General features: G+C 34.9%; 1 protein-coding gene across 2 annotated transcripts in view; it reads left to right on the top strand.

The window, feature by feature from the left end:
- DTNBP1 (dystrobrevin binding protein 1) overlaps positions 1-18,002 on the top strand; it is a 71,031-nt gene that overhangs the window by 15,053 nt on the left and 37,976 nt on the right. Inside the window, exons 6-7 of one of the 2 annotated variants that reach the window (XM_027745091.2) lie at positions 2,355-2,487; positions 14,501-14,523. The exons of the other annotated variant lie outside the window; for it this stretch is intronic. Coding sequence (XP_027600892.1) covers positions 2,355-2,487; positions 14,501-14,523 — 156 coding nt within the window. The remainder of the gene's footprint in view (positions 1-2,354; positions 2,488-14,500; positions 14,524-18,002) is intronic. 2 annotated transcript variants of the gene reach the window in all.

Raw genomic sequence — 18,002 nt, 5'->3', positions numbered from 1 at the left:
GATAAGAGCTGATCATAGACTTATGGCTTAAGTTTCAAATTGATTAAATACGTAGTTTTGTTTGGAATCCTCTTTGTCTGCATAGTGCGTATATTCTCATTTGGATAAGAGAGAGGTTAATTCACAACTGTAGCTCGTGCTATTGCAATGGAGCTAGTTTTCAGCTTTTTTTTGTGAAAAGTAAGTTTTCTTTCACTTCAGAAAGAAAACTTCTGAAACCAGTGTTGCAGTAAAGCAGGATTGTTGCCTCCTGAGTTCATTCCCGTTCTTCAGGAGCACAGTGTTTTCTGCAATTCCCACTAGAGGCCGCTCAAATGCTAGTGCTAGGAATCAGTTGCTCTCTAGAATTCACTTAATTCTTTTTTTTTTCCTGTTCTTTGTTGTAGTCTCTTAATATTATTTCAATAGCTAATACAGCAAAGCAGATGGGGGATGGTATCTGGAAAAAACAGGGGTTGATAGGTACCTTACTAAATTATCTTCAGCCCTGCTGTGTTTGTGAATTTTGCAAATTAATAAGCAAGCAATCATTCTGAAAAGCAAGTTAGCATAATACAGACATTTGGATTTTAATGCACTCAAGAAAGTCCTTTTCTTAAGCAAAAAGGGACTACCAATCATAATTGCAATAAATGATATTACTCTTTGAATACATCTGGATTTTGTGAGAGAAAATTGAGTATGTGGTAAACAACAGATTTCCACATCACAATATGTAGAACTGAAAACATTTTTTTTCCTCAGAATTGTACCTGCATTAGTTGTCAACTGCCTATTTTTTTTTTGCCATCTCCCTCTCCCCTCAGAGATCTGTATACAGATAAATAATTCAAGGAAATATTAGCTGATTATATAATCCGTGTCTTCCTTTCTGACTGTTGTGGAGCTTACTTGTTAGGGACTAAAAAAATCGTTAAGTAATTGAAGCTGAACATATGAATATGCATCCTAGGAAATTTGTTTGAGGTCTTAACTTTTGCTTTTCTAGGGCGAACACAAGGATGGCTATAATTGAGTAATGGCTAAGAAAGTTGAAATTATGTATACTGCAAAATAGGCTCCAAGTAGAATGGTCAAACCAAAACTGAAGATTTAACTGATGCATCCAGCTTACTATTTCCTTCTTTTGAGCCTCCAAAACACATTAACTTTAAATCACTTTTTCCTACCTTGAACTTAGTAATTATTCTCTTGGTTTTTGAAGGTTACTTCTGTCTGTTACAGGCAAAGGTGAAACACAGCCGTTTGCCAAAACTCAGAGTTCCTTTACATTTTTTGCTTTCATTCCATCATCTATGTAGTTCTTTGCATCAACAGTCAGGTTCATATCCTGCAGCAGATCAGTGTATATGTCTCTGGACCGCAAACTCCCTTCTATTCTTTGGCTGCTCTTTTGTTTGTAAAAGTGTGATTTATCTTTCCTCTTGCAATTTACCTTCCCTCTGGTTATAGGAAAAGTCCTGGCACAAGGATGAATAGTAGTCCTGTAATTCACAGAGTTCCATCCCAGAGTGGCTCACTGGTTAGAGTCTGGGAAAATAGTTTTTCCACTTTGGGATCCTGAGGAGAGACATGGAGTTTAGCATTAATCACTGGCAGGGAGAGTGATCCTTTGATACAAGATTCACATGGGATAATTGAGGTCAGAAGGGACCTCAGGAATTCTTTGGTCCCGATTTCTAGTCAGAACAGTGTGAGCTATGCAATGCTTTTGGAGGACTTTTCATAGGATTGATCTATTTTAAGTTGAGACTGAGCAACTGTGGTTAAAGAGGAGATTAAGACATTTTGCGTGTTTTTAAGTGCACATGTGTACGTAAAATAGCTAAATCTAGAGATTTACCTATCAGTAAAGGATCTGTCTTCAGAGACAAAAATGTGTTCTTTTATATTACCATGAGATCATGTGAAAGTTAAAATTCTCCTAGTATGCTTTACTTTTGCTTCATTTGAATAAATTAAGATCAGTACTGGTTTTGGTCAGAGCTTTATACCTCACATTGGTACCATATAGGAAGGGCTAAACTGAGAGTCTACTCAAGAACTAAAATTATGAGTCCTGATTCTTCTTTTCCTGATGTACACACACAAGCCTCTGAGACCAAGATGCTGGGGCAAATAAGAGTGGTTCAACATCTTACTACAAGGGAACCTCAGATAGATCTACCTTAACATGGCTCTGCTGCCACTCTTCACTGTGTGATATGGGCTGAGATTTGTTTATCTTTCTGAACCATTTATATATGTATAATGATTACTATGTTAATTGTGTCCCTTTAAAAAATCCTATTTCTGTTCAGGTGAGTTGTCCATCTGTTGATACAATTTGATATTCATGTAAGTATTTCTTATAGCCCAGCTAGAGGCAAACTTTGAGGAAATGGAGAATCATCTGTTGTGTCTTGAGGACCTATGTGAACGGTGTGAGTTGGAAAGATACAAGTGTATGCAGACATTGCAGCTGGAAAACTACAAGAAAACAAAAAGGTAAATAAAGCAATAATTATAAATTAGCATAAAAGGTACACCTTTTGTAATTACCCCCCATATGTAATATAATCCCTTTTATTTTCATCTTTTTAAGAAACAGTAATCTTTGACGGGATGTTGCAAATCTGTAGTAGATTCACTGAATGTCTAACTCTTAGTGATAAATAAAAAGTGTGTGTATTCGGAAAATTGTCACTACATAGTTGTTAACATGAAGCCATGCTTATTATTTTCTGCAAACAACTGGATTAAGGGCTGTCGTTAACAAGCACTGATATATGGTTGTTTCTTTTAATCCCTTGCCCTGTTTTTTTGATTTCTTCTTTTTCTCCCATGTACCTGTCAAATTAGGAACAGTATTTTCCTCAATCTTCCTTTCAGTTCTGTCATATTCTATCCTATAAGTACCTTTCACTCTGTATGAAAGGTATTAATCTCCTGCCATTCTCTTACTTGCAAAAATGGGGCATTAGTTCTTGGAATCAAAGTTCAACTTAGACCAAGCAGTATGTGTGAAAATTCAGAACTTCCAAATTATGAGCTTCATGTTTACCTAAGAGATAAAGTAGCAAGAGAAAAATATTGAGCTTAAATAAACTGTTAACTGTCTTGATTTTGTTACTGACAGTGCCAAAAATAACCCAACAGAAGAAGAAAAACAGTATTATGTCCATTATATAAATGAGGAAATGAGTTGAAGCAATTTGTCAAAGACAGTGTCTGACAGCCTATGTTGGGGAGTGGTGGGTAGATGCAGATGTTGACTAACATGGGGATAACCAAGTTCCTTGATCTGTCCAGCCAGGTGACCTCCTGTTAGCCAGGGAAAGCACCTTGGCACCCTCCTTGCTTCTCTTGATTGTGGAAGCAAGTTTGATTGATGTGGTATGGTCAGAACAACTGGTTTGGTTTACAGTTCTAATGGGGCTGTGGTGATCAAGGGCAGGACTGCTCCAGACGGCATTGGTCGCATTGTGTACAGCTTATCTGCTTTCCTCTTTCTTGACCCTCCTTTTGCCATTTTTGTAGGTCGTCTGTTTTTTGGGGGGGGTTTTTTGTTGTTTTTTTTTTTTAATCTGTTTCTTCCCAAATAATCAATTCACCCCCAATTACTTTTTTCCCTCTTGGTCCTCATTTATTATCTAGGGAATCTTAGCCTTCTGTGGCATTACAGATCCAGTCACTGAAGTAGTGCTGGTGTTGCAAGTTCTGCATCCCAAAAAGTCTCAAAAACCTGAAAGTTCCCTCTTCAGTTTTCTGTGGAATTTGGCTGTTTCTCACCCAACTCTCCTTTAAACATCTGCGAAATCCAGTCGTCCCTCATGGTGCTATTTGTAGCTTTTGTCAGCATCTTATTATGTTATCTGTCACATCTAGCAACTTCTCATATCATGTCCTTTAGTTTTTCACATCCTGTTCAGTTAGCTTAACCTAGACCAGGGCCTTGGCAGTGGATTTTCCCTTTCCCAAGTCAGGGCAACACCATATTCTCTCTCCAGGAAGAGTCTCACAAGCAGTTAGTATGTCTGAATATTCACTTGTTCAAACCTACTGAAATAATTAAATATTTAATATTAATAACTTCAAAAATATATTCTATATAAATTATATAATGTGTATTTCTATAGATATGTATCTGTATAAATATCTAAATATTTAATCAAATGACACAAATTTTAAATGTGTGTAAAGCAACGGATTTGTACCTCTAAAATAATATTTCTAAAGTTTTCTGAGGGTTTTTTGTTTTCTCTGCCATCTTTGCTCCCTCTCCCCCAGCCTCTGCTTTCAACATCAAAATAAAGTGTTAAACTATTGCCTGCTCTGCTTAGCAGCGTCTAATCAGTTTTATAAATAGAATGCTAAGCAAGCTACTTAGTGTAATTATAAGCTGATTACATTTGGTCAGATCTAGACAAAACAGGAAAAATACAGGTAATTTCTGGTTGATCATTACCCCTGTATTTATTTAGGTAAGAAATTAACTGCTAGCTCATTACTAGAAGGACACTTGCTAATGTAGATACTTGAAGAACCAACAGCCAGTTAACGTGAGTGTGATTTGTTATTGTGTGTTTGGAACTCATATCCTGTCTTCCTCTCCTTGATGCTTGGGTTTTTACTAGGATACCAGCTGAAATAATCAATGAGGTGAGTTCAGGAGTCTATGCTCTTTCTTTAGCACAAGAGTTATTTTCAGGGAGCGAGTGGTTTTGTGCTTAAAAAAAAAGCATTTAATGTGTTTTGACAATATAGGGATGAAAACTATGATGAATATGAACTCTAGAACCTCTGGTTATTTTAAGCATGTAATAGAAAGTAATTTTATTATGAAGTCACTGTAGAGCTTAGACTAAAAGCTTGTGTATTTTAAGTCTTTTGAAAAAATTCTATGTGAAAGGTTTAGAAAAAGGTGCTTTAGGTCAACATTAAACCTGTGAAACACAGCTTATGGTAACTATGGGAATTTATTTTCAGAAACAGGTCTCCCTGTAAAACAGAGCAACTTTATTTCAGTTCAGACAGATAATTTTTTTCCCCTTTGTCATTGTGTTGAGTATGAGTTTCAAAGTAGATTCAACAATCCAAGGTGTTTTCCAACTTATATTAAAGCCTAGTGTTTGGGGGGATTAGTTGTTTCTCGTGTGCTTATCTCTGGATTTTTAATATTCTCTTTTTTGTGTGTTTAGATCCATTGATCAGGGTACCAGTATTGTTATATGAAGTCTATATTCCACTCTTGTTTTCTCTAGTTTGTCTTGCTGCAATTGTTTGCATGAATGGTAGCATTAAACTATGTTGTTTTGTTTCCTGTCTTAATCAAGCACAAGTCTTCTTCCTTTTCCTTCATTCTTCTACTGAGGATATTCTGTTTCTGGTTGCAGAAAACTCTCTGTATCCTTTCAATCCCCTGTGGCAATTCTTGCTTTCCCAAGTGCGCTATTGGAAGCTCACTTCTGTGTTGTTTTTTCATGTGCACCTATAATGTGCACCTATAATGCCCCCCATAATGGCAGGCTTATGGTGTAAGATGAAATGTTTCTGTCCTGAAGCTCTTATTAACATTGGTATCCATTTCAGAGGGATCACAGTTTTTTTGAAAAGTAGAAACTCCAACTGCAGCATTTTGTAGGACTACTTTGGGAATAGCAAAAAGTCCTTGTCACTGGAAATGAGTGAATAAATTTTACTGTGTGTCATTTGGCTTAAAACATAGTTTTCTGAATGTTAATTTTTTTAAGATGTCTTGTTTAAGAAGCCGTTCTTTTCAGTATTTGTCAGCTTTGAGAACTGACATAGAAGGAAAATAAATGTAGAAATCTAAAATCCAGACTCTGAAATATACCCTGATACTAGAGCATACTTCAAGAGATGAATGTTTAGTAATATTGCAAACCCTACTGGGACTATTATTTTTTCTTTCTGGTGAGATCTAAAGAAATGCTTTACTTGAAGAGAAAATGTGTTCTTAAAACATATATTTATTTCTAATTTTTTTATTTTAAAGGCTTGTTTGTTGTCAAATAATGTGTAACCCCAAGCTTTGGTAATTAATGCAGTAGGTGAGGAGTTGGACCGATTGTCATAATTCTTGTAAGGTGCCATCATTGCCATGCCATGACGGTGCTTTAATGCTTCAGGGGAGAAGAATGTTTGATTTACTTTCTCATTCAGAAGGATATAAAATTTATGGCACATTAGAGATGTATGTGAGAAAATGTCTTAGTTACTGTTGTTTTCTTCTGTAGATTTTATCCCTCTTTTTAAATAAAGGTTGTTGGACTGAGATATGATGTCTTGTCTTAGACCTAACCAAAATAAATTTGAAAAATAAATACAAAAAACTTCTTCAGACAATTTAGACTGCTCTGCTTCCTGAAAAAGTTCCTTCTAGCTTGGGACAATTAATGGTTATTTGCTCACTAACACACCAAAATAATTTGGATGGGTTTTTTTTGTTTTTTTAAGAGGGGGTTTTTGCTTTCAGATATTATCTTTACCTCTGTACCTCTGCACAAAGCTATCTTCTGACATTAAATGTACTGTGAATTATTTCTAAGACCCCAGCTACATGTTTCATAGTTCTCATGAAAATTTTCGTCCAAGTAAGGTTTCATGCCGTATTCTTTTTGATCAGTCTTGTACTGGTATAGATTTTCAGCTACGGTATCTCTGTGTACCTTGGTACCTAAATAATAATTTTTGCAAGGTTGGGTGCAGAACTTTCACTATCTTCAGGACAGTTAGTTGTGCATTGGATGACTGGCTTTGAGTTATCATTAGGCGTGCTATAAGTTTATGTGCTCGAAGCAGAGCTCACATTGCAGAGATCTTTTCCATTCTGCTGTTCATGAGTTTGCGTACAGCACAACCAGTAACAAGTGTTTTCATGGTGATAACTGGCTGGAATTAATTTTATATCCATCAGTTGTTGCATTTATTTAGCCAGACACATGGAATGAGAATTCTTATTGATCCTGAAGAGAAAGGCTTGCACAAGCTTTAGAAAACTTTCCTGGATAATTTTGCTCCCTTTGAGTAGTTTTAGGGCCGTGAACTTTCTTTTGCTTGCAAGAACTCTTGCATCACAGTATTCTGCATACATCAAATCCAAAGGAGTATGCTGTTTCATTATATAGTGAAATTTACTCCCATCAGTGCTTCAAGTATTTGAAAACATTGGCCAAGACTGAACACGTAGCAGATTTGAAGATTGTAGGGATTTTGTCAGTTTTTTAATCTTATTTGCAAGGTGTGAATGTACAGTATAATTTCTGTCGCTTTGAAGTTATTTTAATTTTGCCCTTCTTCTTTGTTGGTCTTTTTTTGATGCAGAGAGACAATGACATTGTTGCAAAGAGATTTGATGCATAACTTCTCTTTACAGTTTTCTTTTCTTTTGAATAGGAAGGAATATAAAAGATTTTTCTTCGGCTTTTGTGACCTGTGATTAAAGACTGAATGTTTGTGTTGGATCCTCTGTATCTTACAGCACCTTTTAATAATGTTATCTAGAAACAGTTAAAACATTATGTCAGTCCTGCATAATTTATCTCTACCTTTATGTAGTGCTTGTTAGTGAGCATAATCTGCAAATCCTGTCAAGCTGTTAATACCAGGCATTCTTTGTCCAGACTTACTGTACCAATAATAGGAACAGATGGTTTAGGACTGCCTTAATCATCATTTTATACCCTCCCTCACCTCAAAACTGCATTATTTACGTAAGTAATTAATTAATTGTGGCTAGAGGCAGAAGAACAGGGCGTAGGTGCTTGTCATTACCACACTAAAATTCATCCTCTGCTTTTAAGCACGGTGTTGTGCCTCCTGATAAATTCTTTCTTTGCTAAGAATTATTTCCTGAGATCTTTAATAATTTCTTTCCACTTACATCAAGAAACAATTTGTTTAAAAATTGTTTAAAAATATTTTAAATGCATTTATTGACTACGCTTCTGTGAGGGAGATTTTAAATTCCCATATCAAAGGGATGTGTTGAGGATGTCTGAAGAGGTACAAGTTGTAACTTCTTTCTGGAACAGTTGCATTTGTCCTCCGTGGAATCACATCCAGCATTTCAAGTAAAGAGTGCATATGGGGTTACAGGCTCTTTTTAGTTATTTGTTTTTGTGGACTTGTGTTGTATGATATGTCACTTAGTGAATTAAGCTCGACCAGTTTTTAAATACTGTAATTTTTCTCCTTTTTAATGCTTGGAAATTGATGGCCAAGTTAAGAGGTGGTCTGCATTTTCTTGTGTGGATGTTTACCAAAAACAGGTTTTCAGGAACCCTTTTTCTTTCTAGGAAAGATAGGTGGAGTTGACAGCAGAGGTAGCTTTTGATGGTAGAATTGTTTGTACCTTCTCTTAAACTTCAACTTCCCCTACATTCTTTGTAGTTTCTCAAATTTTTTTGGAGCTTGTAGTTGTTTATAGTTTGTCCCAGATTTCTTTTCTCAAATTTCAGCTTAAACTTTGATTCCTAAAATTGTGGTTGTATGATAAAAATAAATAAACTATGTTGATACATTTATCTTCTAGTGATCCAGTGACATTGCATACTAAAACATTAAAAAAATTAAATTTAAAAACTGTCCTTTTTTTTTGATAGCAAGAGGATGAAAGCAAAAACGTAAAAACTGGGTCCTGTGCAAAATCTTAGATCTGAAAGTATAAGCTTTTAGAGGGAGCTAAGCATTAATTCCACATTTCAGATTCCAGTTTGGAGTGGTTCCAATGCTAGATGGCCTGTATCAGCCTCTTAGCAGAGAATGAAACTTGCATTTAATGATTTCCTTTCTACCATTTTCTTCTGGTTTTAGTAACATCTCCCTCATTTTTACTGTTCTTTTGAATGATAGTGCCTGAAAGATGACCCCCAGTGTTCTTCGTCAATATAAATATTGGTTTCTTTTTTCATGAAACATCCAAAGAAAAATGCTTTCAGTCTACCCTGAAACTGCTGAGTATATTAGAGTACTATTTGGTTTTAGTTGTATTTATTAGCTTGCTTGCCAGCTGCTAATGGTTGCAATTTCTGTTACTAAAATTTGCTTCAATCCATCTTCTGGGTTGAAGTTGATGTGGAAGTTTTGCTGGAAGACCTGGAAAGACTTCAGCTACATTTGTATCTGTGCAGGGCCAGGAGTTGGACTTGATGCTTGTGGGTCCCTTCCAGCTCAGCATACTCTGAATTCTGTGATTCTGTATCTGCGTGAATATGGAAGCAAAACAATCTCCACTGCAACATCATTTAAAGTGTTAGTTCTTTGCTCTTTTTTATTGGATAAAATTTCACAATTGATGGTGAAGAATCCTGACCTGTCTTCAGTGTTTCTTCAGATTAATAGAAACCTTTGCCTGCTGCTTCATTCCAACGGTCTTTTAGTAGTAGTTTTAGTTTTTATTGATTTTTCAATACTTAAAGGCTTTCTATTACTTCAATCTCAAATGTATTTCAAAGTAGTAGTTGACCTCAATATCTGAAAAGGGTGCTTGAGGAATCTTGTGTGGAAGGAAAACAGTTTTGTATCATTGACACGAGTGCTAATACTAAGTACAAAAAACCCCAGTACTTGAATTATTTCTGTGTACCATGCAAGTGACGTAAGTTTTGAGTTCTGAGGTTTTTGACTTTTACCTCTGCTGACATCCAGAGGAAAGTCCCAGAGGAAAGATCTCATGGCTTTTTAGCTTACTAAAGCTTGAGTCAGGCAATGGAAGGAATTTATTTTTCTTTGTTGTATCATTTTGAAGGCTTAACTGTACCAGACAAGCAGGTGAAATGCAGCTTTTCTCATGTTTTATTTTGGATCTTGTTAGGTGCCATAAATATTTTTCAATTAATTTGTACACGAGCATCTATACTTTCTTTAAATGTATTTTTTGTAAATAGTATTTACAACTCAACATTTATTAACATGTTTTATTGCAAAATCTTTCAAATTTAGTTCTCAATTTTTACCATTCATATTGAGATTGTCTTTTGTTTATGTATGAGTCTAGTAGTTAGAATTTATTGACTGTTACTTTTAGAGGCAGTGTTATAAAATTGTTCCTGACATTCATTTATGACTTTGTTGCTTTCTTATCTGCCTATTCTCTTCTTGAATATAAAATACAAACCTGTCAATTCTGGCTACTAGCATCTGTGTAAAGAATGTGGTGTTTCTGTGGTCTTCTAGGTATTTAACTGAAAACTCTGATGTTTTGTTACATTTAGGAAATTGATCTTAGTGTTACAGCAAGATACGGTAGAACCTGAGAATGTGTTCTTACTTTTGTTGAGCAAACTGAATTCCCATTGATTTCAGTAACTAAAAGCAGGATGGTTTTACCTCTTCTCCTCCCATATTCTTCTTGCTGGATTTATTTTTGTACATCAATGATAACCAGTATAGTCTTCCTAGTGTCCATTTCTTCTGCTCAGGATGAGCAAAGTTGTTCCAACACTTCAATGAAAAGCCTGAGGGGAATGGGAGGGTAACTGGAAATTTGTATTTCCCTTCTAACTTTTCTAACTGGTCATGCCAGTTGCTCTGTGGGACTAGTTATATATTGTAAACAGTTTGTTTTACCTGTTGTCTCCAAAATTATATTTTCTCACCGCAAACCCTGAATCTCAACTTTTTTATAAATGAAGAAGTTGAGACCGCTGTCAGCATGATCAACAGAACATTCCAGGTAACTTAAAAACTGGTAACTGAGTTTGAGGGGTATAGAATTTCACAGAGTATATGTGCTCCCCTCCCCCCTTTATTTTATGAAAACAAGCAACTGGAAAGGCAGAAGATTAGAATTATTGCCTATGTGTAGCCATAGGGTTTTCATGGACAAAACTTCAGTGTCAGTGGAGCCTGTATGGCCTCTTGCCTCACAGGAAAGAAGCTGGGATTCGTAAGGTGCACTGCATACAGAGCAAGATTACTTTTGAAGTGCCTTCATGCCTTTATAGTCTGATTATTTTAGATTTTAGCTAGTTATTTTAGCCTTTTTTCTTGTTCAGAGATACTGAACTTAATCTTTCAATGACAAGAACTACTTACATTATAATGTAACTATTAATTCAATCCTTTCTTCTCAAAGCTTACTGTTAACTGTAAAAAAGTAAAACGTATTCTTATTTGTGTAACTATCCGGATTTGTTGTCACTAACCTAAAATTTAGTAGCTGAAGTAAAAGAGCATATAGACAGATGCCAAGTAGTAGGTTGTATTGATTAGTGTTAGATTCAGCATGGGAACTCCTTTAATCCCAGACAGATGCTGACAAGCCCACACTGGGCTTCAGGAGTCTTCATGTGTAGCCAGACCAGGGGCAAGGCAGGCGTGTGTCTTTTTTCTAATAATAATGCAAAGAATTATCTTATCCGTCTCTGAAGTGCATGAATTATTTTATTTTTTTTTGATGAAAACTCTGTAAAATCCAGGAGCATTTCTCTATTGAAAGTTTTCAGTTGCCTTAATCTAGTTGGCCAGTGGGGTAGAGGGAAAAACTAGCCTTTTACTGTCGAAAAAATGTATAGGGTAATGCACCTGTGAGCTGAAGCAGTTGACAGAAGTCTTCTGCTGTGATGATTCATTGTTCTGCAGTTTTGTCTTCAAGTACAATGTTGTTAGTAAGCTATCCATCAAAGGCTGAGCTCTGCTGATGTAACTCTTGTATGAAGCTGATGTGAAAAATTATCTCAAAGAATGAACAATTTAAAGAGCAGCAAATACAAAAAAAAAAGGGCAGTATATAACATCAAAGTTGGTGATTTAATGTGGCAAGATCTAAAATACTAAGAGACAGCAGTCCTAGCTAATCATCCAGGCTACTTCCAAAGCAAGTTTTCCCTCCTGCTTGCCTTTTAACCTCATTTTGAAGGTGACTTTTCCAAAACTGTTTTCAGTTTAATCTTTTTTGTTTTAATTACTCAGACTAACTGCTGTTTCTTTACAAATATGTAGTTTGCTTCTTAATGTGTTTGATGTATTCTGCAAATGATTTTTTACCTCTAGACTCTTAGAGAAGACATAGAAGGTATCTTCTTTCTGACAGTTTACCAATAAATTAAAAAAATTATTTACTTATAATGGGGAGAAGGATGATACTTTGTAATACATTTTTCTGTACATCTGTCTAGAACTTCTTACACGTCTGGAAAATGTACTGATATACTGTTAAGCCATTTGTTTTTCCAATGTCATTATGAGTCATAGTTTCCTTTGCACTTTTGAATTTAGTGTCATGTTCTTACCCAAGGTGATGATAAATAAGATTTTAGGATTAAAATTTTAAAACTTCAAGCTTTGGGTAACTCGACTTAATAAATTTAAAAAAAAAATCCTCCATGTTGCTGATGCAGAATATATTTTCAATAAGCATATATTTTAGTATATATTTCTAAATGCATGTTTTATTAAAAGTGTTATGAGAAACCGCAAGATGTGATTGATTCAATTCATGCTGCCTAAAATATAGACTCATCAGTCTTTGGGTCTGAATTGGTATGAGGATACTAGGAAACGCAGATCCTTAAATTTCAAATCTGTGTTTTTACTGCATGCTAATCATAGATATTTTAAATTTTTCAGGGGTATGTGTTGGGAAAAAAAAATTGCCAGATATTAATTTCCAACTTTCTTAACGAATGGCAATTATATATATGGATATAGGGACAGCATCTTAATGCATCAACCCTAAAAATATTGATGAATTTTGAAAAGGGAAGTTCTGGGGGTTTAGGCAAAATCAGTGACTGTCACTTGGTTGCTGTGCTACCGTCTTGTTTGCTAGCCTATTTGAACACAATGACAGTAATTCTTTTGTCTTCCCTTTGGTAGACAAGTGACATAAGACCTGATTTTAAGTGCAAGTAGTGTAGTTTTTTTCCCCTCTTACTTTCACAAGATGTTTCCTCAGTATGGTTTGGTTTCAGTCTGTGAAAAACAACCATTTCCTATGATTGTTGTTTTCTCAACTACTATGCCATTACTAAAAAATAAGGAATGCAACTTGTGAGAATATATAGGAATTTTGTAATTGGAGTATACAGGGTAGGAAAAATTCATTAGGTTAATGAATTCACAATGTTAATTGTGAATTCATGTTAATTCATTCAATGTTATTTCACCTGCAAATCACTAAGTATTGTGAAGTAGGTTTTCTTTTTCTGGTAAAAAAAAGGAAAAACTAGCTTGGGAAAGGGATGCAGGAGAAGCAGGAAAGGAAATAGATACTCACAGGAAGTTGCAACTAATAGTCTTCTCTACAGTGAATCACACTAACTTATTTCCTGGTAGAACATGCATTCTCTCAAAAACCTGTATTTAACATTTGGTGACAAAAGTGGGATGTTCACTGAAAATGTGGAGGTAAATGCATTCTCTTACTTCTTTTAGAATACTTTGTCCTGCTTAGAAAATAAATTGTGTCAGGTTTGAAACAGCTTTGTCTGTTCTTGATGCAAGAATAAATGCAGAATTGCATCATCTGTTAGGGAAGAGAAGTTATGGTTTAGCATATGTATTGTCAAATAGTGTCTCTGGTAGGTGACTCAGTAATAACTGAAGCATGCTTTAGTCTTTGGGTAGTGAATAGAATCATTTATCAGAGCAACTGTTAGTTCAGTCTTTTTCTTTAATTTATTTTTCTTACAGTCACTTTTGCTTCCAAATTCAGAATTTAACTAGACATTCTGCAAGGCACAGACTGAAAAGGTGTTTGATGTGAATCAGTGTTTTGTAAGGGAAAGACCAGCATTCTGCCTTAGCTAGGCTATTACGTTGATTCTTCTTCAGCCTCTAGATTCATGATAAATCACTACCTTTTAGCTATGGCAAATGGAGCATTTTGCAATTTCTTGAAAGTAAGAGAAAATATTTCTCTTAGTTTTACAGCTTTTGCATTCACAATTGCATAACTACTAAAAGTAGTATGAAGGCAAAAAAGATACTGTTATTGTTGACTTCATTTTTTAGCTTTCTGGTATGTGAGTACTGTAGGTTATCTGTCATATTCTGTACTTTAAAATCCTCTCCTCTAAGGAATATCAGTGTATGTCTCTGTTGCCTTTAAAGTGTGTTGTAACTGAGTGATATTGTCAAATTTTTCTCCTTCAGTGTTGCCAAAATGTTTTTGAATAGCATTGATGAAAATGGGACACTAATCATTATTCACTGTGCTTTAAATTGGCAAAGCTCTGCTAAGCAAAGGATGTTTTAATACCTAAAACCTTGAAAAGTCTTTGTAATTTTTGAAGCAGTGTATCTAGAAATTATGTGGCTAGATATAAATGTGCAATATTTCTATAACTGTGCATGCTTTTAATAGGTGGTAGCCTAATTTCTGAACAGGTTGATTTTATTTGCTTTAGATAAACTCATGTAGCAATAGAACCCTTATATGTAATGATAATCAAATTCTTTGGGTTTCATCTTTTAATGAGTATTAAAGATTGTAAAATAAATTCTGTAGTAGTTCTAATTTTTTTATTACTATTATTCTGCTCTTCTCCAACAGGAAGGAACTGGAGACCTTCAAAGGTAAATTCTATTTTTATTTTCTACTTCAATGTTTGCAAGTAATTTCAGTAATTCTTGTATTAAGTGAAACTAGTAAGGAACTGTTGCACTTCTACATCTTACAGTGTTAATTTTATGTGAACCCAACAGGCTGTTTATTTTTCAGTTTATCTGTTCTTGCTGCTGTTTTCTTTGGAAGAGTCATAAGTGTAGGAAGAACACAGTTTGTTGCCTTATCTAGGTTTCAGAGATTGTCTGCCTGATTCAAACCTTTCCTATGGTGTTCAATTTTGGAAGCTAAGGACCTTGTCTTCGACTAGTTGATGTCTTTTCTAGCATGAATATATTTTTGACACATACCACAGCCTGTTACTTTTTTGATTTTTATCTGGCTATTTCTAGAGCATTTTCACAGTATTATGTTATCAGACAAATATAATTTTTGTAGTTCAACATGATGATATATACAAATATTTGTCCAAAATATGATGTAATCGCTGGCAACTGTCATGTATTATTGCTTTGTCTGTGGTACATAGATGGAACATATTACCATTTGCAGTAAATCTTAAATTCAGGTTTACTCTACCTACTACTGTTAATGTTTGATCAGCTTGAGAATTGCCCTCATCTTTTACTTTGGTAGGATGTGACTAGCTTTGTGACTAATCTTTATGCGAATGAAGTCAGGTACATTGACTTATGTCAATTAGTTGCCTTTTGAAATTGAAAGAAGGAGTGGAAATTTCTTTTCAGCTACATCTTTGCCTTTTCAGTTCATTACTATCTCATCTTTGTGATGCTAAAAAAGGAAAATAATAAAGCTACATTAACAGATAAGCAACACAGATTATGAAAAATGTCACTTTATCTGTAGCTTACCATAAACAATGCTTTTCTTGATTGATTTGACAACTTTCAACACAGACTAGCTCAATGTAAAACCAAAGATAATGCAAAGCTCATTCTGTTCCAAAGCAAGACAACTACTTTGTAGTACCTGATGCTTGTGAGAATAGTGAATCCTGGGGATTTTGTTTGTGTTGATTAGGTGTTCTAAGTGATTTTTTTTTTTTTTTTTTGAAGCCAGGAGAACAGTTTCCAATGTTATTTGTCTCTTGGCTTCTTGTTATTTTAGTAGAGATTTTAACTTATTTGACAGTAAATATTTTACAAAGATAATTCTTTTGATGGAAGAGGAAGGTGTTAGTTATGTGCCGACCTTGAAATTTATACCAAACTAAGCAACTGGTTCTATAATGGATACAGAACCATACAGATTTCCAGTACTAATGTGAAAGACTTGTCTTGGTAGCCAAGGGAAGGCTAGAAAAGCACAGACAGAGTGACAGATGTTTGAAAAGGGGTATTAAACACCTGTCAGCCTATTTTCTGTGGGTTTTTGTACAGTGGACAAGCTTGTACCTGACAGAAGAGAGAGGAGTAATAGATAAGAAAATTTGAAGAATGGTCTTGTCGAGCAAGTCTAAATTCTTTCTATAAGATGACAACAAGAAGATTTAAAATAAACAATAGATTCGGTGTTTTGACTTTGGCAACAACTTTCACTGTCTTGCCTGACATTTTCCACAAAATTGAGATTAAACTACTAAAAACCAGGTGTGTGGTTGATCGAACATGCATACTTGCAGGAGATGTTTTTGTGTTTCTGGCTTACTAAATTGTTCCTTCTCAGATCTGATGCTACTTGGAATTTTTGTTAACCTGGATTGAACTAGAAGTGTTCATTAGATTGTTTTCAGTCGGGTTTTTTTGGCCTTTTGGACCTTACATCAGTGTCTGAGTATCTAGCATCAGCTCATTGGAAACAGAAAGAGTCGGAGATTCTTAATCATGAAGGATTCATGATTACATAGTGACAGATGTTTGGGTTCTACAGCAGCTTTGCCTAATCTAACTGGTGGCTCCTTCTTGTGTTTTCTGTTTTGAGCTTGGGCACTTGATTTGCTTTAGTTTTGGTTGATGAAGCACACTAGAATAACTTGGTATATGTCTGTAGAAGTCCTGTCACAGAGGAAGGAAAAGGCAGCAGTAAGGTCAGGCAGTGTGTCTGAGTTTAAAATTTAACACAGTAATCTAAAAAGCAAGCGCTTCTGGGGGTATATTACCTAACTCATTTAAAGGTTGTGGTGAGGAAGTATTAGTGCCATTATATGAAGCTTTTATGGTAAGAACTTATCTTGCTCATAACTCTGGTTTGTTGTATACAGGAAAAGTTGTTTCCAACTGAAATATGTTAAGTAGTTGAGTAGATGGTTCTTTACATTTTTATATTGCAAGTATAGACTACATCCTCAAGTCATTTATCTTTGCACAACTGTCCATAGTGTTGTCTTCATCAACATTCCATTCATTAAATACTGAGGTAGGGGTGTAGGAAAGAAGAACTGTTTAAAATACCTTTATATACACTTGCATCTTTCAATGCATGTGCACTTGGAAGCACTGTACATTAAATTATGTTCTAATGGAAAAAAACAGAAATGCCATTTTTTATAATAGTAACTTGTTATTTGGAAATCTGAATACCATATGCTAAAAAGTAATGGCATCCATATTAAGGGTGGTAAATGTCTTGCATAAAAATATATTTCATAAAGATACAAGTCATTCTATCTGAATATGCAGAAATTAAAATACCACAAAAACATTCCTTAAATATGTTTGCTCTAGAGGTTAAAAGAGGGTTGTATGCACACTTTTCAGTGTCCAGATATAACTCTCACATTCACCAGTGCTGAGTTCTTATGCCTTGCTCAGGGTAGAAAGTGAGTTTTACTGGAATGAAGAAATTGAATGGTCTAGTCTAAGGTTCAAAATAGCACAGCACTAAAAACTTGAATTCAGTGATACATCCCATCAATTACACAATGAATACAGAAAAAATGCTAATTAGATGTCGTGACTGACAATGAGAATACAGATCTGACTCGCAAGACAGGTGGGCAGCTTCACGGCCTCTCAGATCTGTTTTAAAATTTTATTTCCCTGGAGTTTTGTGTATGTATAAATAGATATAGATACAGAGGTGTAGTCTGTAAACTTGTGAAATCTTCAAATGTCTGTAACCTTATAAACATTTTCATTGCCTTGTATATGCCTAGTATTTACTTATCTTAATATTGAAATAAAATCACCTTTCGCATAACCAAGAAACAGAATTGTTTCTGGTTTCATTTAGAACTTCCCACTCTGTGTGCTAAGGTACAAAGTGGTAATTCATTGACCTTATGAGTATATTCTTTGGGGATACCAGGCATCATCAAGAAAGGGCTCTAACAAAGAATGTATATACCTGTTTGCAACACTGAAAAGTATTGGGAATCCTCTAAAACGTGTTGGTGTTACTACCTTTAAGGAGCATGAAATAAGTATGTAATACTATTCTAAGAAATTATTATTTTTGTATTTGTCAGTGGAGATATTCTTTTAGAATTTGTTCGTGTCATTTTCACATTGGCATTGTAGATACCAATTGG

The sequence above is a fragment of the Pipra filicauda genome, unplaced genomic scaffold (genome assembly GCF_003945595.2).
Source record: "Pipra filicauda isolate LSUMZ 115617 unplaced genomic scaffold, ASM394559v2 scaffold49_size4853605_pilon, whole genome shotgun sequence".
In the NCBI taxonomy this organism is placed as follows: Eukaryota; Metazoa; Chordata; class Aves; order Passeriformes; family Pipridae; genus Pipra; species Pipra filicauda.
The sequence above is the reverse complement of the archived record's forward strand: the minus strand, read 5'-3'. Positions and strand labels throughout refer to the sequence as shown.